This window comes from Pseudorca crassidens, chromosome 9 (assembly GCF_039906515.1).
Source record: "Pseudorca crassidens isolate mPseCra1 chromosome 9, mPseCra1.hap1, whole genome shotgun sequence".
In the NCBI taxonomy this organism is placed as follows: domain Eukaryota; kingdom Metazoa; phylum Chordata; class Mammalia; order Artiodactyla; family Delphinidae; genus Pseudorca; species Pseudorca crassidens.
Window position 1 is genome coordinate 42548099 of NC_090304.1, and position 22909 is coordinate 42571007.

The 22909-nt window shown below is 47.0% G+C and overlaps 1 protein-coding gene across 11 annotated transcripts in view; it reads right to left on the reverse strand.

Moving 5' to 3' along the window:
• The window catches only part of BMAL1 (basic helix-loop-helix ARNT like 1), a 105320-nt gene that overhangs the window by 12225 nt on the left and 70186 nt on the right, over positions 1–22909 (reverse strand). For 6 of the 11 annotated variants that reach the window (XM_067749830.1, XM_067749834.1, XM_067749828.1 and 3 more), the window contains 12 exons: positions 22438–22561; positions 21246–21469; positions 18951–18989; positions 18616–18657; positions 16855–17012; positions 15024–15103; positions 10117–10209; positions 8873–8990; positions 6236–6385; positions 3523–3769; positions 1903–2009; positions 369–519 (listed from right to left, as the gene is read on the reverse strand). In XM_067749830.1, coding sequence (XP_067605931.1) covers positions 369–519; positions 1903–2009; positions 3523–3769; positions 6236–6385; positions 8873–8990; positions 10117–10209; positions 15024–15103; positions 16855–17012; positions 18616–18657; positions 18951–18989; positions 21246–21385 — 1325 coding nt within the window. In that variant the 5' untranslated portion in view covers positions 21386–21469; positions 22438–22561. Of the gene's footprint in view, positions 1–368; positions 520–1902; positions 2010–3522; positions 3770–6235; positions 6386–8872; positions 8991–10116; positions 10210–15023; positions 15104–16854; positions 17013–18615; positions 18658–18950; positions 18990–20396; positions 20486–21245; positions 21470–22437; positions 22562–22909 lie in introns of those variants that run through there. The other 5 variants (XM_067749835.1, XM_067749833.1, XM_067749832.1 and 2 more) reach the window with 4 other exon arrangements.

The following is a 22909-nucleotide window of genomic DNA, read 5'->3' on the forward strand; positions in this document are numbered from 1 at the left end:
CAGATCCTCGCCCCTCCTCAGCCAAAGCCAGTATGGGCTGGTGAGCCTCTCAAGGATTACCAAGCCTTCCCTCCATAGTGATACCAGTGGATGCCAGGCCTGCGGAACGCAAAGGCTTTACCGGGTAGGAAACGCTGCTGTCTCCGGCAGCAATTCCACCAGCCAGGGCCTCAGAGGTATGAGTACTGAAGCTCATCCCTCGTTAACCACCTTTTGGCTTCCGCCAGTCCCAAGGCTTCACAGGATATCAGCAAGACGGCAGTAAAGGATGCAATACTGGCTGTCACCTGTACCCCCTTTCCCAGGTAAGGGGCCCAAGGCATTTCCCTGTGAAGCAAGGGAGCTTCTGATATACGAAAAACACTTACAAAACAACGGTGTTGGTGGAGACAATGTATTCTACTTCCTTGGTCCAAGGGTTCATGAAACTGAACCACCGACTCCGTAGTGTGATGAAAGAACCATCTTTGATTTTAAACTTATAGCAATTAGTTGTAATCTTTTCTCTTGTCTGTAAAACTGAAAATACAAAGAGACCATGAACATCATTGTTTCCTCAGACAAATGCATTAAACTAACCAAATCCTAAGTGCGCTCGGGCTCCGAGGCCGTCCCTCCTTAATGAGCCATGGGAGCTGGCGCTTCAGAGAACAGGCTGTTTCTGAGGGTCTGACTCTGAGCCTTCCAACCTGCCACTGTTCTTCAGAGTGTATGAAATGAAGGCTCTGGGAATAACTGACTGCATTCTAGACATCTAACTGGAATCAGCTATGAAGTAAACACCACACAACGAGAAGGCACTGTCCAAAGGGCCCATGTTATTTCCCCATCACAAAGCCTGAAGGCAGTACAGCATTTTTAGGACATTTGGATTCAGAGAGGTCACTCACCTATGGAAACCTCATTCTTTCATGTAACAAACATGTAATGAGCATCTTTCATGTGCCAGGCACTGGAGGTAAAAGAGGAGACAGGATGTGACTCCTGCCCTCAGGAGAGGCAGAGGAGATCAGTCTTGAGGGATGAATACAAGTCTGCCAAGGGGAGAGAGGGAAGAACCCAGCACTGCCCGAGGAGTGGCAGGGCCTGGCAGGGCAGGGAATGGAGAGATGGTCAGTGTGGCTGGAGCACAGGCCTCTGCAGGCGGAGATGGGGGCGGGGTAAAGCTGGGGAGGTGGGTCAGGGCCAGAAGGTGGAGGGCCTTTTGAATGCCTGTCAAGGGTGATTGGGCTTGAGTCTAAAGGCAGGAGGTTTTAAGCATGGATGTGACATTACCAGGCTCGATCTATCAGAGCATAAATGGGATAGTGACGGAAGATGGACTGCGGACAGAAGCGAGTGGGGAGGCCTGTTAGGAGTCCATCACGATTATCAGGTGGGTACAAGGGCTGAACCAGGGCCTTGGCAGTGGAGGTGGCAGAAAGGGGCCTCTTTGGAAATGCATGTCTGAGGTGAATGAACAGTTCTGATGGAGGAAAAAGTAAAGGAGGGAGTCGATGTTGGTCTCCATCTCAGGAGGCCACACATTGGGCCATGCCATTAATCAAGAGGGAAATGTAGGAGGCGATGCAGGGTTTTGCGGAAAAGAATTGGATCCGTTTGGGCCATACGAAACCTTTGTAGGGTCCAGATAAATCCTCTGAACAAGAGATGCCTTCCGGAAATTGCCCTGGCCCAAGTATAGAAATCTGCTAGGCAGTGGGGTAGGGGGTTATCCGTAAGGGGCTAGATGGGGCTGGGCGAAGCAGAAGCCTCCTCTCCTCACAGATGTCTTGGCCTGAAGACTCCTGGGCCGGTTGACTCCCACGTCACAGAGGCAGATTTCTCTGTGAGGTTACGTGGACTAGTCTAGAAACAGGGGGGGCACTTTAAACTTAAGACCTGTTGTACAACCCAGCTTACCTTGCCTATGACATTCTGCGAGATGTCCTATGTCATCTTGGTGAAAATATTCATAACATGAGGTGCCTAGAAGTTCTTGTGGTAAATATGCCAAAATAGCTGTTGCCCTAAAAGGGAATTTTTTTTTAAAAAAGAAAAAGCCATTCAGACGATTAACAGCATCTCTGCACCAGCTGAATCCCGCTACAGCCAGTGAAAACAAGGTCAAAGCCGGGTGGGTTCAGAGGGCTTACTACATGGGTTTTGTTTTTTTCTCATGAAACTGACTTTAATCAGGGCTATAAAAACAGAGGGAGGGCTTCCCTGGTGGCGCAGTGGTTGAGAGTCCGCCTGCCGATGCAGGGGACGCGGGTTCGTGCCCCGGTCTGGGAAGATCCCACATGCCGCGGAGTGGCTGGGCCCGTGAGCCATGGCCGCTGAGCCTGCGCGTCCGGAGCCTGTGCTCCGCAACGGGAGAGGCCACAACAGTGAGAGGCCCCACGTACCGCAAAAAAAAAAAAAAAAAAAAAAACAGAGGGAAAGAAAGCAAAGAATCCTTTCAAAGGGGCTGTTAGCACAAGATATCAAATTTTAGGAGGTTTAAAAGTAGTAACTGTATTAGATAAAAATGTGGTCGAACTCTAAACTCCAGGGCAAAGCTTCTCCAATTTACCGGCTGCTTTTTAGCAGGATGACCAAACACCAGACGCTCCAGCAGCGGGGCCCACAAGGACCTTGAGAGGTGGCCGCCTCCTTTTCCAGTATTTAGTGACTATTATCTAATAGCCAGAAAAATTACTACCCTGTGAATACTCTTAAGGAGGCAGCAGAGAACAGTGGAAATTTGGGGACATCTGGGTTCTTAGCCCAGGTCTACTGCCGATGGGTTGTGAATTCTGGAGAAGGCCAGGCTTCAGGCTGAGTCTCAGTTCAACCACCATAAAAAATGAGACTGGACTAGATCAGTGTTGTCCAGAAGAACTTTCTGAGAAGACAGAAATGTTCTACCTATGTGGGAGTAGAATCTAAAAAAGAGTGGATATATGTATATGTATAACTGATTCACTTTGCTGTACTGTAGAAACTAACACAACATTGTAAGTCAACTATACTCCAATAAAAATTAATTAAAAAAAAAAGAAATGTTCTGCATGGATACCATTAGACACATGTGTCTGCTAAGTACTTGAAATGTAGCTAGTGAGCCTGAGGAATTGAATTTTTAATTTAATTTAAATTGATTAAATTAAAATTAAATTGCCATATGGGGTTACTATAGCAGATGACTGACTGTATTGACAGCTCAGGACTAATCTTTTCCGAGTCCCACATGCCAGAATTTCAGTCACAGTAATTAATGGTCCTGGAACCTTCCATGGATTCAGATAGCATACTATGCCTACTATTTCTCTTTTAGCCATGGACATCAAACCACCCCACTTCATTGTCTCTACATGCCAAAGAATGACATGGAGAAAAATCTCTGTATTTATGATGATAACCCACTGGGTCTCATTGTTCATCAGATACACCCATCATTTCCTTCTCTCTATCCCTAAGAAAGACAGCTGATGGCCCAGTCTTCTCTGCTTTACTCATTGTTCTACCATCATTGTTCAAGCGTAATGTGCAGACTCTTACCTCTGGTCTACAAAAACAAACTTCCCATCTATTGCATGCCGAGAGACATATTCCATAGATTTCACCCTGATTTCCCCGTTCGCCGGTTGTGGAACCATGTGAGAGTGCAGTCGTCCGATGGCGACAAGGCAGCTGAGATTACACCCCTCGTTGTCTGGTTCGTTGTCTTCGTCCAGCCCCATTTTTGTGGGTGGCCAACTTTTCAAATAGCCTGTGCTGTGGATTGTGCAGAAGCTTTTTCGATCTGCTAGAAAGCAAAGTCCATGGTCAATGTCAGTGTGGCTTTGGGGCCTGGGGGCACAGGCAGCCTAGTCGGGGGATGTAGGTAGGGAATCAAAATATAAAAACCAAAGCCTTACTGTCCAGAAGTTAGCATCTAGTGAGAGAGAAGACAGAAAAAACAGGTATCATCCAGTGTCATATACGCCTTGTAGAGCTGGTTACAGCAAAAGGGCATCACATGCACCAAGGAAGCAGGAGCTAAATCTCCCTGGGGAGAAGCAGGCCGCCCCGAAGAACTAGGAAGGAGGTGGATCAAGAAGGATGAGCACTGGGTAAGGGACCAGAATCTGTAAAGGTCTGAGAACATACAAAGGCACAGAGAGGCATCCTGTACAGGAGACAGCAAAAACCTCCGTGTGGTCGAAGGGAAAAGGGAGGCGCTGGGGGTAGAGTTGGAAGCGCAGGTTGGGAGCATATCGTCGGAGCCTCGGATTATTTGCTCACAAATGTGTTAACCTTTTTCAGGTAGGAAATGGAGAGCTTCTGAAGGTGTTTAAGTGGGGAAACAGCAAAATCACATCGTGATTTGGATGTTCTAGGAGGAGAGTGTTGGGTGAACTGGAAGACATGCACGAGATGCTGAGGACTGTACCATGGCAGTGCCGTGAAGATGAGGCAGGGCAGGACACAGGAGAAATTTCTGAGCTTGAACTGCTGGGATTTGGTATGAGTATCAAAATATTTGGTATGAAAAAAGAAAATAAAGATGACTCCAACTTTTTCAGATTGAGTGGTTAGCTGGTATTATACAATTTATTGACTCAGGGCAGAGAATACAGAGTAAGTTTCAGAGGAGGGGGAGAAAAGATTTCAATTTGGGACACATTAAGTGTGGAGCACCTGTGGATTCCAACAGTAACACATCCTTATGGAATAGTTTACCAAGCATCAGGTCTGTGCTAGTTACTGGGAAACAGTGGAAAACAAATCAGACCTGCCTTTGTGGAATTCACAGTCTAATGGGGGAGAGATATTTTAAACAAATAACTACATAACTGCAACTGTAAGCAAGTGTTAGAAAGAAACCCTACAGGGTGCTACAAGCAGACATAAGGCAGCCTGAGGGAGGGAGTGAGTGACAGACATTGAGGTCCACTCTAAAGGACGAGCTCGAGTGAGTCAGGGAGGGGAGCTCGTGGCGAGAGAGGGGCATTCCCGTCAGAGGTGACAGAACATACGGAGACTTTGGGTAGAAAGGGTTTGGAGGCATCAAAAGGAGGTCAGCAAGTCTCAAACGTATGGAGTAGTGTCAGGGGCGGGGGTTTGCAAAGTCACATGAAGGATTTTAAACTTTTCTTCAAGAGCAGCGGGAACCACTGATGGGTTTAAAACAGGGGGCTGATACGAAGATTTGCTTTTTTTCTTCTTCTATTTTTTGGCCACGCCGTGTGGCATGCGGAGTTCCCCAACTAGGGATCGAACCTGCACCCCCTGCAATGAAAGCGTGGCGTCTTAACCACTGGACAGCCAGAGAAGTCCCAAGATTTGCTTTTAGAAAGGTCACTCTGGCCACGTGAGGGGCTGGAAAGCGTGAGGAGCCTGCTTCACCAGGCCTGTGAGATCCAGGGTAGCCTCCATCTAGCGATAGTAACAGTAAACATGGAGGTGGGTAAACATACTTCAGATAACTTCTGCAGGGGCAATTCATGGCAGCAAGACATTATAACTGACTAGATCAGGAGGGAGGGAAAGGGGGTGAGGGTGCCCCCCAGGCTTCTAGCACGCACAGCTAGATGGACAGTAGTGCCATTTACCTTTGAGGGGAAGCTCAGGTGGTTACTTCTACATATATCATGTTTGAGATGCCCTTGAGATGTCCAAGCAGGTAGATTAAATAAGCAGTTAATTTACAAATCTGGAGTTCAAAAGAGAAGTGCAGGCTAGACATATGAACTTGGAAGTTAGTGGCATATAAATGTCATTGAAAGCTAAGGGGGCAGATGATATTACCTATGGATGAGTATATATATACTCTTAAGAGAAGAAGGCTGGGGACAGAAGAGGAGGAAGCAACAAAAGGAACCCGGAAGAAAGCCCGGAGTGGGAGAGGACAGGAAGAAAAACACTTCACAATGGAAGAAAAATGAGAAGTGTCCACTGCACTTAGCCACCTGCAGGCACTGGTGAACTTAGAATAATTCTGGTAGGCTCGTGGGTGCTGGGGAGGCAGGGGGCTGTGACTCTATTAGAGAGTATTCTTTCCCAACCACAGGAAAACAAACAGGACTTAAACAGAGGGAGCCTTCCCACAAACCTGTGTCATCGTGACACCATCAGGGCCTTCCAGCTCCCCCCCCACCGCTCCCCAACCGCCCCCATTGAAGGGGGGCTAGTGAGGTCCTGGCTGCAATCCTGGGACCCGCTGCTCTGAGCCCACCCCCTGCTGAGCGCTCCACCTGTGATAGGATTTAAAGAACTGTTAAGTGGTTACCTTTTTTCTTTGAGCAGGTGGAGGGGAAATCCTTGTCTTCAACCTTTACGGAAGGCCTGTTACACTTCATCCTACAGAAGAAAGAACGCCGTGCTCCAGAACATAATCGAGATGGCCCAGGGGTTATATCTGTTTTAACTGGAAGTCCAGCTGCAAATCAATACACAAAATGTGATAAACTGAGGGTAGTGTTGTCTGTCAGGAGGGGGAGTGTGCCCTTGAAGAAAGTCTTTTCTTTCCTGCCTTGCTGTTCTGTAACAATGACGTGACAATAACCCTTCTCCTCAGTCTAGGCCTTAACAGATGCTGTATGGACAGGGGTGCTGTCAACCCGGAATGCTTACAGATCACAAAGAATGCAGCGACTGATGAACGGACTAGGTGCTCCAGGGAATAAAGAAATACACACAGGGTTCCTGTCCAGCAGGAGTGGACGGCTGAGAAGGGGAGATGGAAGTTCACCAGGAAAAGACTAATGATAACACAACGTGACGTATGAGTGATCAGTGCCAAGTAAATGGCAGAAACAATCGGTGTTTCCCAGAGGCAGAAGCAGGTGGGCTGGGACTTGGAGGATAGGCTAGACCTGGATACTGGAATGGAAAGGAGGCAGCAGGACTGCCTTAAGTTCTCAACCCTGGCTGGATGCCAGAACCGCTGGATGCTTCATCAACCTGCAGATTCTGGGACCCCATTCTAGATCTGTGCTTCCCAGTGTGGTAGCCACTAGCTACAACGCAGCTATTGAGACGCTGAAATTGGAGGTGTGCTGTACGTGTGAACGAAAATAGGATTTCAAAGACTTAGTACCAGAAAAAATGTAAAAGACCTCATTTTGGATTTAGTGTTAAATAAAATACAGTATTAAAGATAATTCTGCATTTATTTTCACTTTTTTAAACGTAGCTACCAGAAAATTTTAAATCATGTAAATTTCACATATAAACTAGCTCGTATCTGTGGTCTGAATTATGGTTCCGGCCCAACTGAATTAGAGTCTCTGGAGAAAAAGCATGACTGTGATCCTGATAGAAACATGGGCTACTTGTCGGTGCAGAAGCCGGGGCTGCAGATCACGTCTGGGGGGAACAAGCGCCCACTGCCCACCGCGGGAGCAGCCATCACAGGAATGGCTACTGCCGGGGGCTCCTCCTGGGTCTCCCTGCTCTCACCTACCTCCCGCACTGCTGCCTCAGTGATCCTCCCCGAATGCCAATCCGAGCCCGCCCCGCCTGGTTCACAGCCCTTCACTGTGTCCCCACAGATGAAAAGGTCTTCGTGGTCCAGCCCTCTCCCTCCCCTGCATGTTCTGTTCCAGCAGCACCGGCAGCCCACAGCACCGCACGTCTGCACCCGTCCACAAATCATTTCTTCTGCTCCTTTCCTCCCTTCATCATTTGGCAAACACTAATTCATCTTTTCAAACCCACCTGGAGCTGTCACCTGCTCCGTGATGCCTGTACCCACGCCCACGTGAGAATTAATCATCGTTCTCTATGCCTGGCACTACATCTATGGCTGCACCCATTATGAATGGCACTGTCTCCTTGTCTCCCTGACTACATGGTAAGAGCTTTAGAGGCAAGGACCAAACAGCATTCATCTTTCTCTTCTGAGGTCACTAAAAAAATTGCAGGACCTACTATAAAGGGCAACAGGTACCAGGGACTGCATTGTACTTACAGGAAGAAGAGGAGTGCCTTAGTGAAAAGGATGATTTAAAGGAGATTCCTCTGGTGGTTATTTCCTTCCAGAGATTACAATGGAGAGCTTGGAAGCAAGAAACTAGTTAGGCTATGATGGCACTGGGCCAAGGTGAATATACCATGTTGTGCTTACTCTGTGCTGGAAACTATGTACTCCGTTATTAGCATATTAAATCCTCACAACTTGATGAAATAGGTAACATTTTGCAGATAAGGAAGCTGAGGCACAGAGAGGTTAAGTAACTTGCTCAAGGTCACACAGCTAGTAAATGGTGGAGCCAAGATGCGAGCCCTGCATTTGACTCAGAGTCTGTGCTCTTAACTGCTGGAGTGCACAGCACCCCCATGGGGCTGAAGGAGAAGAGAGCTTCTGTGGCCTCACACAGGAGGCAGGGAGCGGGTGCAGGAGCAGGAAACTGGGGGAGAACGTGAGTGGTGGCCTGCTGCAAGAAGGAAGCAGGGAGGCGGGCAGAAGGGCGGGGCAGGGCATCTAATGAAGAACCACTTTGGTCAAAGAAGCGTCACATTTACACTTGAAGTTTTCTTACTTTCATCTTATGAGGCTGCATGAGTGCAACTCAGATAAATAGAGGTGATTTTTTCAGGGGGAACAAATCAAACTGATGTGAACCCTTTTAACGCAGGAACATACAATTTGGAATTTTTAGATTCTGAAAAAAAAATGACTAAAAATCAGAAAGAATCAAATGAAAGTAGCTGTTTCTCCTCTCACGAGTTTGGACATTGAATTTTTTTCTTCTTTCTTCTCTTCTAACATAAACAATCCCACTGAGCCAAAGATAGCACCTGGGACCCAGATAAAGGGCAGAGAGGTAGGAACCCAGAGGCTGAGGTCCGCACACACTGCTCAGCCCGGCGCTCAGCCGTCTGGGCAGGCAGCTGAGGAAGCAGCGGCGGATCCCAAACTCACTTTTTGCATCTATGAGCCGCTCCCGGGGTGCAGTGTCAGAGGAGGAGAGCTGCTCCTTGACTTTGGCGATATCTTTAGGATGCAGGTAGTCAAATAAACTCTGACCAATCAGATCATTCTGTGGGAATGTATCATCAAAAAGGACAAGTCAATGGCACGTGGAACATACATTAACCAACAAGGGCTTGGCCTTTACTCTGCATTTTTAAGCACGAGAATTTCAAATATTTCATGTGTTAACATGTACACACGTCCAGTCACTTTGCCTAGATATAGACACAATGAATGAGGCACTGGGAGTGTGGTTTTGATAAGACACGAAGGCAAAAGGGCTCAACCACATACATAAATAGTTCATGCTCCTCTACGGCAAAAGTCTTTCAGTATGTATTCCTTTTCATTTATTTCTGAGGCCCACAGATTTCCTTCTAAGACCTCAGAGGGAGGAATGTAGGGCGTGGGCTCTGACTCTAGCTCCATTAAACCTCTGTTCTTAAACAAGTTGTGTCATACTATTCGCCTCACTAGCCTAATTGTTAGCAGAGATAAAAATAACTTCTTCCATAGCTTTGCTCTAAGACTAAAAAGAGCAAAACACCTTGGAAACACTAAATTTACATTAATTCTAATTTATATAAATGTTATTTTGATTCTGCAATTCTTCTGCTTTACTAAGTTTCCATGCAAATACCAGCATGTGAATGAGTGAATGAATGAAAAAAACGAGTAAAAACTCTAGGGACAAAATAGGTGAAAAGCTCTGTTCTAGAAGCATTTATAAATGGTTATCTTATATGATCTTACAAACGGTCATAGATTGTATGGATTATTACAATCATTTTTTAGAGGACGCTGAGGTTCAACAGAGCTAATAAGTGACATATCACTGTTAACACAGTATGGGTGGATTCCCATTTTTCTTATTCCCTGGTATTGTATGGTCTGCCTGTCTTCCTTGTCAGACAGCCCCTTGCCCCCCTACCCCTACACTGTGGGCTATTTATCTTGCAGCAGTGAGAAAGTTACAATGCTGATAAGGTCGAACTTCCCAGTGGGGGAAGCACATTAAAGGAAGTTTTCTAAGTTTATATTCATTTCTGTGTACAGAATCTTCTGGAAGAAGGATGGGGTGGGGGAATATATAAGCACTTCACATGTCACTTGTCCACCATAATTATTCTGAGAAGTGGGGTGACCTTTTTGGCTGCTGTGAGGCTGCCCAGAACCAGCAGCAGGAGCAGTACCTGGCTGTAGTTGAGGATCTTGAAGACAGACTCTGACACAAAGAGGATCTTCCCTCGGTCACATCCTACGACAAACAAAAATCCATCTGCTGCCTAATCAGGAGAAATGGATAATCAATTTATCACACTTTAGGAAACATGATTTATAGTCACTCTGATAGCAAATAAGGATTGTTTTCTAAGTATCCAAAGCACAGGACTGCAGTCATTGACAGTTTCACAGGTATCCTGAGAACAGGATGTTCAGAACAAATGCCTTCCGAGAATAGCAAGATTCTCTCCAAGGCGGATATACACACATGTATTATCTAATGATTACAGGGGACAGTGCCATTAGAGTAAGTTCTGTTTCAAGGCAGAACTCAGCTTAAGAATTTTCCTTTGACTGCATGAAGGTCCAGAGAAATACATTTCATTGCTCTAAGTATAACAATGCTGTAATATCATAGAATCTGAGAGCGGAAGGAAACTTTAGGATCAGAACCCCCTGGTCCAATATCGCAGCCTCCATCTGTCCTCAACTCGAACACCTCCATTTCCAGGGAGCTCTCGGGAACAGTGGTTCTCAACATTTGAAGTGGGGTTTGCTTTTGGTTTTTTACGCTGATGGTCTGGAATGGGGCTAGATCACTGGTATGATTATTACCCCCTCCCCATCCCACCCTTACCCCCACCCCAAAGTGATTCTAACGTACACAGGCTCGAGAAGTACTGCTCCCAAGTGTTATCGCTTGACCCAGGGCTGGGCTGATTGTATCCTAAATTATACAAAAAAAGAAAAGCAAAAATTTCCCCTGACTTTCTTTTCACCTCTTCTTCACTTTAAATACAGGTAAAAATCCAAAGGGCCAGTAAAGATAGGTGTGGAGACAGGACAGTATTTGTTGGATAGACTGAAGCAGGTAAACACCAAAGCTACGGTACCTGAGAGCTTAGGATGTTTTGTGCATGTGTGACTGAATCCTATCCACGACTTTCCAGGCGGGCAACTACTCAACTCCTGCCGGGGCCTTCCCGGTGCCAGGGAGGTGCTCCGTTCTCTACCACGCACTTGCTCTACATTCAGCTACCACGGGCTAAATCACAGTGCGTCATCATCTTGCGTTATTTGCTGGGCCGCAGCCTGTCCTTTGGAAGAATCTAGAGAACCCTTTTCCACAAAAGGGCCTTCGGGATGCAGTTTAATTCAAAGAACTAGGAAATGAATTCATGTGCCAGAAGGTAACAGAATGGTACATGCACTTGTGCTGGGATAAAAGAAGTGAGTAAAAGGGGAACAGATTCACTATTGCTGTGAGAGGGCTTGGCAGGCTGTCCTGCCAGAAGGAAGCTGGGGATGATCCTTTCCTAAGTTAGGTCTCTGAGCTGGCCCAGGGGCAAGGGATGACGGTGAGGGGGAAGCGACTTCCCAAGCACCATCTGCTGGAAGCCTCATTCTGTCAAAAAAGAGAGTATTAATAACTTCCTCACTTGCCTTGCTGACAATCTCATATCTAACGAGAGAAGAGAGTATTTTGAGGCTTTTCATTAATGAAGCGATGTGGCACAAAAGATGCCTGGGAAGAAGGTGCTCGTGACATCCTGGAAAAAATGCTGGGCAGAGTCAGGCCCAAACTGGTGACACGAGTGCAGTGGATTTGAACACATGCAGGGGAGGGAGAGGAGGTTCCAGAGGCTGGTGAACACGGTCAGCACAGGGGAGGCACAAAACATTCCGACACCGCTTTACTAGGGCAGATAAACACCAGCAGGTGAAGAAGCTGGGGCTGAGGAGACAGCCAGAGGGCAGAGGGGTGAGACACGAGCACCACGGGGCCAGAAGACCAGGGCAGGCTCGCCCTCAGGGAGGACGGTGTTAAGTTAATGAATGACACGGAGCCGAAGCAGCTGCCACGTTTTCAAAACTCGGGACATACAGGATTCAGACACTATAAACTGATCAGGTTCACTGCTCCCTGACACGCCGGTTATTAAAGATATTTTGAAAGCACTTAGTAAAGAATGCTATTAGTCAGATTTGCACTGGTAAGGAAAAGTGGAAGTCCAGTTCCTGCTGCCAAACCGTTCAAACATCATCTGAGTGGACCCTGCCATCTGTTGAAGCAAATTCCCAAGAACTGGGCACCTGGAAGCGGCAAGGAATCAGACAGTACTTCACAGCCACTGAGATGGGCCAGAGATGTGAGAAAAGTTCCATCAGGGAAGACAAGTCACCACTGACGTTGTCTGAGAGACAAGAGCAGAAAAGGCAAGCCCAAGATAAAGTATTTAGTTTGGATAGCATTAAAACTCTTACTCCAGACCTTGATAAGTGTGGGCATCTAATAGGAAATCATTCAGAAAAGCAGCAACAAGACAATTATTAAGCACTTGTCATCACAAAAAGAGCTGGTTTTATACATATACACACATATATATTTTTTTCTTTAAAAACACCAATTTGGACTTCCCTCGTGGTGCAGTGGTTGAGAATCTGCCAATGCAGGGGACACGGGTTTGAGCCCTGGTCTGGGAAGATCCCACATGCCGCGGAGCAACTAGGCCCGTGCGCCACAACTACCGAGCCTGCGCTCTAGAGCCCGTGAGCCGCAGCTGCTGAGCCCACGTACCACAACTGCTAAAGCTCCCGTGCCTAGAGCCAACGTTCCACAACAAGAGAAGCCACCACAATGAGAAGCCCGCACACCACAACGAAGAGTAGCCCCCGCTCGCCGCAACTAGAGAAAGCCCGCGCCCAGCAACGAAGACCCAACACAGTCAAAAAAATAAAATAAAATTTTAAAAAGTACCAAATTATCAGTATGGGAATTAGGACCAGCTACATAATCTGTAGGGCCCAGTACAAAATGAAAATGTAGGGATCCTTGTTCTCAAATACAATTTTCAAGATGGTGACAGCAGAGCATTAAACCAAGTGCCAGGCCCTGTGTGACTGCATAGGTTGCATGCCCGTGAGGCCAGCCCTGGTGGTCTCTCTGGAGATGCTACAGGTATAGTTTACATCTTAACTCCAGCAAGTCCTCCCTGAGAACAAGGACATCTTTATGAAAAGGATGGAGAGGTGAGGGCAGAGTTGGGTCTTCCGAGCATGCCTTGAGAGGTAACCAAATGACCATCACCAACTTCCTGAGAAGTCTTGGTCCCACCCTATAGCGTTTATCAGTGATTGGATGTTTCTAGGACAGGGCCATGCATAACCAGTAAGTACTAAAGTGTTTGCTCAATTAGCTAGTGAATGAAAATGGAAGACAGAAGACACACCTATCCAAGCTTCAACTCACATGAAGCTCTGAAGGATCGCTAATGATAAGCTGGAATATGGGACTATCCAATAAATAGATACTTATTGGACGGATAAAAGAGAAGTTCAAAAAAAACTGCACCTACGCATGATGGAAAAAACCTGGCCCAACAATAATTCACGTACAAGAGAGCTGGGGAGGGCCACTATTACAGCTACCCCGGATAGGGCACTAATAAGACGGCTTCTACTGCAAGGGAGGCCACCAGGCCATCCAACCCCAGGCCAATCAGGCCACAGCTGGAGTTCCATACTGGGTTGTGGCAGCCACTCCTGGAGGGAAATCTAGCAGACAGATGCGGTTCTGTAATGTGTGGCAACCGCTGCTCCCGACCCCCTTCTCTCCTGCCTGCGTCTACGATACTTGTTCTGCAACATGACTTGCAGCTATGGGGGACCAGGTGACATCTTCTGGATAAGCTGAAGTCCACTACTGTGCTTCCAGGAAGGTGCATCCTTTCTTGGTACAAAAGACGGCTGGCCTGGAGCCTCCCCTGCCCTTTTTCTGGCTGATCCGCTGAGAGCTGGCACAGGCCGTCTCACTCCAATGAGGCAACAAGCTACATGCTAGCTCAGCAGGGTTGTGTGAGAGGACAGAAAGAGCCTGGTTCCTGCTGACCTCACTGAACCTCTATACGAGCCCCTCACAGCCTACCCCAGGACTGGCTATGCTGGAGAAACAAAGCCCTGTTTATTCAACACGTCTTCTGTTCCTTGCATTTAATACAGCACGTCACGAGGGGATGGATAGAGACTACTGGAACGAGCAGGCAGGCCAGGCTTACAGAGGGCCTGAAGCCGGGGTGAGCTGAAAATGGGTAGCGAAGATGCAAAAATGCAGCTGGACTAGCCTCTGTGCCGGGGCTTTGCAAACTTCTGCTCAGAGAAGTGAGGCCAGCCCTGGCTGTGGCGAGATGGGGCAGGTATCCTTGCCTTAAGTTAGGCTTCTCTGTTTCTCTTTTCACAGTTTGCAAGAGAACACGTTTCTGAATTTGGTGTCTCTCCCTTCAATTTTCAAGTGAATCTCGCTCTACCCAGAGCAGACCTGACTCAGCACGGAAGCCGGGTTCCCACAGTGCCACCTCAGCTGCCTCTCTGCAGAGCCTGGCAGGAGAAAGTGAGCACTGCAGTCACGCAGGTGAAAGCATCGCCTCCTCCACTTACTTTCCTCCTCAGGCCATGGTGTCTTTGGAAGCTTGTTGTTTTGATGGAATTTTGGTATAAAGATTTAGGTGGCTGTGTTTGTGCTAGTGGTTAAGTGATGAGAGAAATTCTCAGCTGCTCTCAGTTTCAGTCCCTTTCTAAAACCCTCCTATTCAGGAAGGGGATTCTTCATTACCTCCTATTCTAACAAAATCTGCTCTTCTTATTTAAAGTCCCAGTAGCATAGACCTTCAATTTTTGCTTGAGCAAGGGTAGAAGAGGAGGGTCTCAGGGAAGAGATGTGAAGCCTGTTCAAACAGTAAGAACAAGGTGGAGACCCCAAAAGAGGACGTGAGCCTAAGCTAGTTCAGTGTTGAGACATCAAATTCCCACACGCTGGTGCTTAACTCTGAAATTTGTAAAAATAAATGTTGTGTAAAACAATCCCATAATTGCAACATACCCTGAGAATAAGGTGTTTCAATTCATCATCTGAGAGAAAAGTCGGTTTGTAGTTTGCTTCTGTGTATGGATTGGTGGCACCTTACAGGGGAAAAAAGACAAAGCGTTGGAACACTGTATTTTCAGATGTCTCATTCCATTCAACTGCCTCAAACCTTCCAGATGCGGCCAGTCCTTACCACCTGGGGTCGAAATTTTGTCTTCTTTTTCCTTTACGGAGACAGGGCTAGATCTGACTTTGGACAGGAGCCTCTAATGCCAAAGAGAATTCCACCGAAAAGCAAACACTGCTGCCCACAGGAGACTTAGCAAGCTTGCTTTTGTCACTATAGTGAAAATCAGGAGCTGCCACAAGTTAAAAAACTGCTTCTAAGAGAGAAGGCAGCTCTAGGAGCAAACTGGTAGAGACTCCTGGGAGGTTCCCTCCTCCCAAGATCTATATTAAATGGGTTGTCTAGCGGTTGCTCAAATCTCCACTCTAAATGTTCTTGGGAAATCATCCAGACTGCCAGGCCCTGAGTAAACACCCTGTAGAAGGCATTTACTGAGAGCTCCTCTTCATCAGGGTTGAATTAAATGAGCTTGGCAACCCGGAGAAATGCATTTCTTCAGTAAGTGCAACTCGAGCTCCCAGGACTGGAAGGCACAAGACTTATGTTTAAAAGGCTGTCAATCTGGCATCTTTCAGGAGAATAACTTAGAGAAAAATGCCAGCAGGAAATGACTTGAAATCTGCAGAATGGTTAGTAAAGGAGTGAAGAAGTAAAATGAAACGATCCATAACAATTCCAAGTACCACCGGGAAGGAGGGAAACAGAACGTGTCCTGACTTTCATATCAACCAACAAGGCACGTGTTACTGACCCACGTCCCTGCTTTTTAGGGTAACTTGAGCTCTGCCACTCTTTTCCTTCCAATGTAATAGAAATTAGTTATGATTTAATCTCTATCTTCACTAATATGAATTTTAAAATGCCATTCTCCAGGCAAAGGACACAACATTTATATTTTTGAATAATGATCAAAAGTCACACAAAACCAGCTACTTCTCATTTCCGGTGGCTTTGTAGAAATATAAAAGACGTAATTCTTCTACCACACAGGTCAGAGATCTGAGTGAGTGCCCACTTTCCAATTTCCTCAAATAGTCCAAGACTAGCTGTGGAAAATTCCAGGAACCGCATTCACTGAAGTGCCTGATACAGTTTGGATTTCTCCTGTGGTGTGGATAAGTCACTTCCACGTCTCTGCCTCTGTTTTCTCACCCTCCCCGCACTCAGAAAAGAAGGAAAACACTGCTTCCCTCATAAAGAGTTGATCTGGTTTGGGAAAATTCCAGGAAGATGAAAATATCATCAGTGTTCATTCCTGACGATAAAACGCAGCAAGTCCCACCAACCAGTGACTCACTCTTCAAAAGGAACCATGATGAATTTTCCTCTTCAAAACTGAAACTGACTTTCCTATGTCACTAAGGGCAGCTACGTTTCTGATGTATAGCATTGTATGCGTGGGGCCCAGGCACCACATATGCACAAGCTGGCCCTTCAGCAGGGTCCTCTCTGACACGTATGCACATATACACACGCACAGGACATAGCCTCCACCCTCTGGAGACGTAGGACAGCAAAACTGCATCTTGATACCCACAGAAGCTCAACAATCGTTTCATTTGGCATCAGGTCTATTGCTGAAAATGACACGCATATTACTCAAGGCCACACATTTGCAAGTAATAAACATTTGTCCCTAAGGAGACTCGGGAACATTCTAGGAAAGGGTGGTAACATTTGTGAGCAAGGGCATAAAGGACAATAAAGCCGGGACCTCACCTCGTAATGTTTTCATGTGCTGAACAGCCATCCTCAGCACGGTAAGTTTATCTAATTTCCTGGACATCGCGTTGCACGTTGGTACCAAAGAAGCCAGTTCATCAATAAAACTGTTCATTTTATCCCGACGCCTCTTTTCAATCTGGCTGTGAGCTTCCCTGAACAACAATATGAAAAATGATTTCTGTAAAATGTAACAGAGCATCAAGGAAACGATGAAAATAAATTATAGCTGTTTTCAATATTCATCTGTCAAGGCAAATTTAGAATCTGCAGAATGTTTCAAACTAGGCCTTCCTACTAAAGTCACCCAAAAAAGTGGGCTCACTGCCAGGTCAGTATTAGGTTTTTTTTATGCTCACCTCATCCTTAGAATTGAGAAATATTACAAAAACTGTCTTTTCAGAGTAAACTGAGCTGTTAATTTCTCCTCATTTCTTTTCCTCTCAGCCCTGATAAAGTTGGATTTTAAGACAGGGGTGAAGGAAAGAAGGGAGGTGGAGAATTCAAAGGGCAAAGCATCCGGAACAGACATCTGTGAGGGCGCCACGCTGAGCTGTCTCTGAGGTTTGTGGGGAGCCTGCTGTGTGGCCCGTCGGAGACCGACTGATTGAGACACCAGGTCACTAACGCCACTGTCCTTGGATCGGCCATGACCCCACCTAGACGCAGCACTTGCTACATCTGTCCCCAAGAGTTTCCACTGAGGAATGTCACACGCCTTCCTCCCTGGAATTGCTGCCTGCCGAGTCAGCGTGACACTTCCATGGGCACACACTCCCTCCCTGACTGGTTTGCACCAGTCATTCGTGACTGTCCCCCTCAAGAGGTGTGTCAACAGGGCTTCCCTGGTGGCGCAGTGGTTGAGAGTCCGCCTGCCGATGCAGGGGACACGGGTTCGTGCCCCGGTCCGGGAAGATCCCACATGCTGTGGAGCGGCTGGGCCTGTGAGCCATGGCCGCTGAGCCTGTGCGTCCGGAGCCTGTGCTCCGCAGGGGAGAGGCCACAACAGTGAGAGGCCCATGTACCGCAAAAAAAAAAAAAAAAAAAAAAAAAAAAAAAAAAAAAAAAAAAGAGGTGTGTCAACAGTGGAAACGTAGTTTGCTGCCACTGCCACAGCAACAGGACCGTGGGATCTCTTGCCAAAGCTGGTCCACGAGGGAAAAGCCAGAACTGTCGGTCAAATTCTGCAGCCCCTGGTTCTGTGTCACGATACAGACTCAAATGGCCCTGGGGCTACTGGCAGAAGAGCTCAGGATCTGCATGGAAAGGAGTCGCAGGCATGGTTGGAAGCAGGAAAGACGGAGTTAGAGAATCTCCTCGAGGGAGCAGGGCACCCCCAGGTCTAGCCTTCAACTGCACCTTGCAGAGCAATAAGGGCACTTTCAGAGGCTTGGGACAGCCCGGGGAACCGAGTCACTGAGCGAGGTCTCCCCGAAGGGCCCTGAGTCAGGAAGGAGTAACCTGCTGAAGACGGAGAAAACCTTTAGCCTTGATTTATCTTCTGCTCCCTCCAAAGCCCCCTTCCGGTTAACTGTGCTTAGACAGCAAAGAGTGAAGGCAGCTCAGCCTGGAGGGATGGAGGGAGTGGAAGAAGGCCACATCAAGCCCGGGCCCCCCATCCCCTTCCTCCTTCCCTAAGGACGTGACAGTGTCGAAGACCGTCTGACAGACAAGGACCAGATATGCAGAGCCTCCTTGGCTACACACCAAGCAACCAAACCAGGACAGTTTATAGACAGAATGAGGGTCCAAGCTCACCTTGCATTTTTGATCCTTCCTTGGTGCTCTGTGTATTCTAACCTGGAAAAAAAAAAAAAGAAGAAACACAATGTCCTGGAGATTGACAGCAGTTACACATCTGTTTTCTTCCCTGCCTTAGCCCTGTCATCTCTACATGACACACAAGAGCTTTGGTTGTTGGCCACACTGGGGGTGGGGGGAGGGAGACAAGTTCAAGCCCATAGGCTCAAGGCCTCCTTGCTTATCCCGAATTAAGGACATGGATGGAGCCTGCACCACGTAACAGAATGTTTAATTATGCAAAGAAAATGGCTCTAAGGATGCTGAAGTTCAAATGACTAGATTCATGGTACCTTCCATGAGGGTCGTCTTTGTCTGTGTCCATGCTTTCTCTGAGAAAACAAAAGAGAATGTGACTGTTAAGACATACAAAATAGCTTCTTATCTAATACAGAAGGCCCTCATTTATCCAGAAACCAAGCAATTAGAAAGCTCAAATAGTCATAGTATTGACTCTTGATGTATAAAAGTAAAACAAACAAAACCAACTTGAACCTACTATAAAACCCAGACCAAACAAAAGTTATATATACCGTCTCAAGAGAGTTCGCGTGTTAACATATTTTTACCGTATTGATTGTTTGAGAAAATTGGGAATACATACAGCATTTATGGAAACTCTTAGGTAACCAGAGTATCTGAGTAACTGTAACACCTCATTCCCCCCCGCATCATTCTGGATAAATGGGGTTCATTCATTTGCAAAACACATCAAGCATCAAATATACTATATATTTGGTGACGGTGGGTGAGGTGAGGAGGGGAAATCAAAGTACCCACAAAGAAGTACTGAGCAGAGCCCCAAGCCAGCTCTTCAAAGGCACTGCTACCCAATGCTCTGGTTCTCAGCTCAGCGGGAAACCCCGAGCCCTGAGAAACTGGGACAGAGGGAGGCATGGGGTTGGGGGGCCACAGAGATTCCTGGGGCCACAGCAGGGATCTGCCTTCCTTGCATGGACTCCAGAATCCAGTTTTCACATCACCTTGTGGTTCAGTAGAAAACAGATTGAAATCCTCAAGAGGAAGGAGTTCTAAATCCCCCGGGTCAGCTCACACCCTTCTCCAACCCCTAAATCGCTCAGGAGGGCACTGGCCAACATCTGGGCCTCCTCCTTTCTCCTGTAAGAAAGGAGGGATTATGGCTTTCCAAACAATGTCATCTCAAGGGCAAAAACAACTTTCTCAGGAGCACTGAGGCACATCACGGGCATTCTAGAACAGTGGTTCCCAACCAAGAGCCCTCAATTTCCCCACAGGCAGAGACTTTCTCTAGCTAGTCCTGAAGTTCAGAAGAAAATCTACAGGCCACAGGGGAAAATGACAATCTTTCTTCCCTTTTGTCTAGACTTGTATCCGCTCACTGAGGCAGATGACCATCTCAGGTGAAAAGCAGCTCTGCCCTACAGGTATGAGTTTAGGGCATTAAAATGATAAGATAAAGGATTATGGTCGCTTAATTAATAGGGTCTCCACGAATTACAGAAGACCTGCAAACTGGGGTCCATGCAGGAAACCTGAAAGTTCTGGATGGAGACAAGGTTGGGAACCACAGATCTAGATAGCAGAGGTCTTAGAACACGTCAAGGCCTCCATCAGCACTGGCCCAAGACAAAGGCTCCACAGAAAGCACCTAGTTTCCCTGTTGGGGAGTTACTGCCATGGAAGAACACCCTCTCGGTCCTCACACCCACTCTCCATCCCCTGGGCGTCCACTCTCTTAATCATCTGGGATCACTTACATATTACTCATAGCATCTCCTAGTGGGCATCTGACCTCCAGCCACTGTGCTCCCCAAATTCGACCTGTGAACTTCAGCAGAAAGGACATCTGCTGTAGGGGGATACCTCCTTGGAGATTTTCCCTCATTAAACAGAAGAAAACCTCTCAAATGGACATTTGGGCAAGACTCCACAGTTGCCTCTACAAAACAAAACGTGCCTTTGGATGTTCTATGCTGACTTATTCCCTAGATGTTTGTTCAGCTACAGAAGAGCTGACTGTAAGTGTGAAAACTTACTTACTCAAAAGAAAAGCCATCTAGTCTAAAAAGAAAAGTACTATTTAATGTAAGAGGAACAAACTAATTTAAATAATGTTTAAGGACAATGTCACTGTTCCTATACTGTTTCCAGAGATGACCTCTACTTATTCACTCCACAAACGTTAAGCAAGCCATTGATGTCCTCCTAGAGAGAGGCCTTCAGGCAAAGCTCTTTTTGAAACCACTGAGGTTACATCCAGGGACTTGGCCATCTTGCTCACAAGAGCAAAGGAAAATGAAGAAAGGGGTAAAATGTGGAACCTGGCTTTAAGGCTATTCTTTTTCCCTCGATGTGGAACAATCTGGGGACAGGAGCAGGGAGTAAACACCTCAGCAGTACTGGAAGCTCCCTCCTGCTTGCAATCCAGGGGGAAGATAAAGGGCAAAATCAACTACTGTGTGGCCAGCTGGAGTTGGATCTTTCATTCCCACCCCTTTTCACAGAGAGGATCCCTTCTTCCAGGAGGGACAGTAGAGGCCCTAGATGTTCGTGCCTGTGAGCCGACACCAAGTTTAGCCAGAGGAAGACGAGCCCAAAGGCCTTACTGGTAGTCTGTGGAGCTGCCCTTGCGTTTCCGGTTGCAATCCATGCCACCGGTGCCCAGGGGGCTGGAGAGGAGGTCGGTGGCACCTGGGGACATGAAGTCGCTGATAGTTGAAGAAATGTCCATTCTCTGTTCGGCCATTGGAGTCTGGAATAGGTACAAGGAGGCACAGAGGCACGTTTATTTCTACGTGCTCTTCTAAGGTGGAGGACGACCAGGGTGGCTCTGTGGAGGAAAAGGGACTTGATTACAGCACCAACATCTCTCTCGCCCAGCCAACCAGAACAGGACCAGGTAGAACTGGAAGGGGCATCGTATTTACTCTAGGAGTTACTATAGGTAATTTAGGCTCACCCACTCGTTTTTCTTGTAGACACAAAGCTCAGAGAAACTGGGTGGCTTCTCCTAGATCCCCGTGCCAGGGCATGGAAGAACTAAACCAGAACCCAAGGCTCTAGAAGTTACAGCCCTGTGCTCCTCCCACGGAGGGGACCAAGTGTCCCAGATGTTCTGACAGTCCTAAATTAATCTTCTTCTAATCAAATCTAATCAATGAAATAAATATGATCTACTTGTTATCTTTGTGTTTTAAAAAATTTATTATTTTATTTATTTTTGGCTGTGTTGGGTCTTCGTTGCTGTGCGCAGGCTTTTTCTAGTTGTGGTGAGCGGGGGCTACTCTTCGTTGTGGTGCGCGGGCTTCTGAACGCGGTGGCTTCTCTTGTTGCGGAACACGGGCTATAGGCGTGCGGGCTTCAGTAATTGTGGCACGTGGGCTCAGTAGTTGTAGCGCACGGGCTTAGTTGCTCCGCGGCATGTGGGATCTTCCCAGACCAAGGCTCGAACCCGTGTCTCCTGCATTGGCAGGCGGATTCTTAACCACTGTGCCACCAGGGAAGCCCTATCTTTGTATTTTTATTACAATTTTTTATCAAAGTTGTAGGAAAGCAGAAAATATCCTTTCTCAGCCTGTAAGTCCCACTTGGGAGTCAGGAAAAAGTGGTCCCTCTCCATCACTGGCCCAGGCAAAGTCTGTCCTGTCCTCCCAAACTGTCCTTTTGTACTCAGGATTCCACTGCAAGGAAAACCTAGCATAATGAAGTGAAGACACTGCAAACACTTGCAAAACATTTTGAGAATTCATACCTTAAAAGCGCAAAGTGAGTCGGCCCAAAGGAGAGGCTGGCAAGTACCTTGCAAGGGACTCCAACTGCAAACCCAGTTGAAGGTGGCCGTGCACTGCCCGCTGTCGGGGTCCAGCTCCAAGTGACGTGACTGGGGCTGTCACTCCCACTCTCTGGGCCCGAGTTTCCTCATCTGCAAAGTGAGAGGCAAGGGTGAGCTCTTGTTTTCACTGTCACTATTGTGCCCACACATTAGAGGCCTGAGCCCTCCTGGTTAGGCGTGTGCTCTGTTTTCACTCTCACGACCATTGCTGGAGTGAACATCTTTGTGTGCGTAGCTCTGCACATTTGAGCTATTATCTCTAAAAGTCAGACTGACAGGTCTAAAGGGGACACACATTGCATGTTTTGGTAAATACTGAAACACTGTGCTCCAGAAAAGAACCAATAATTTACATCCCCAATAAGAGCTCTTGTCAATCTGAAAGAAAAAAACGAAACCTCACTGTTTTTACTTGTAATTTAAAATTATTATGGATGG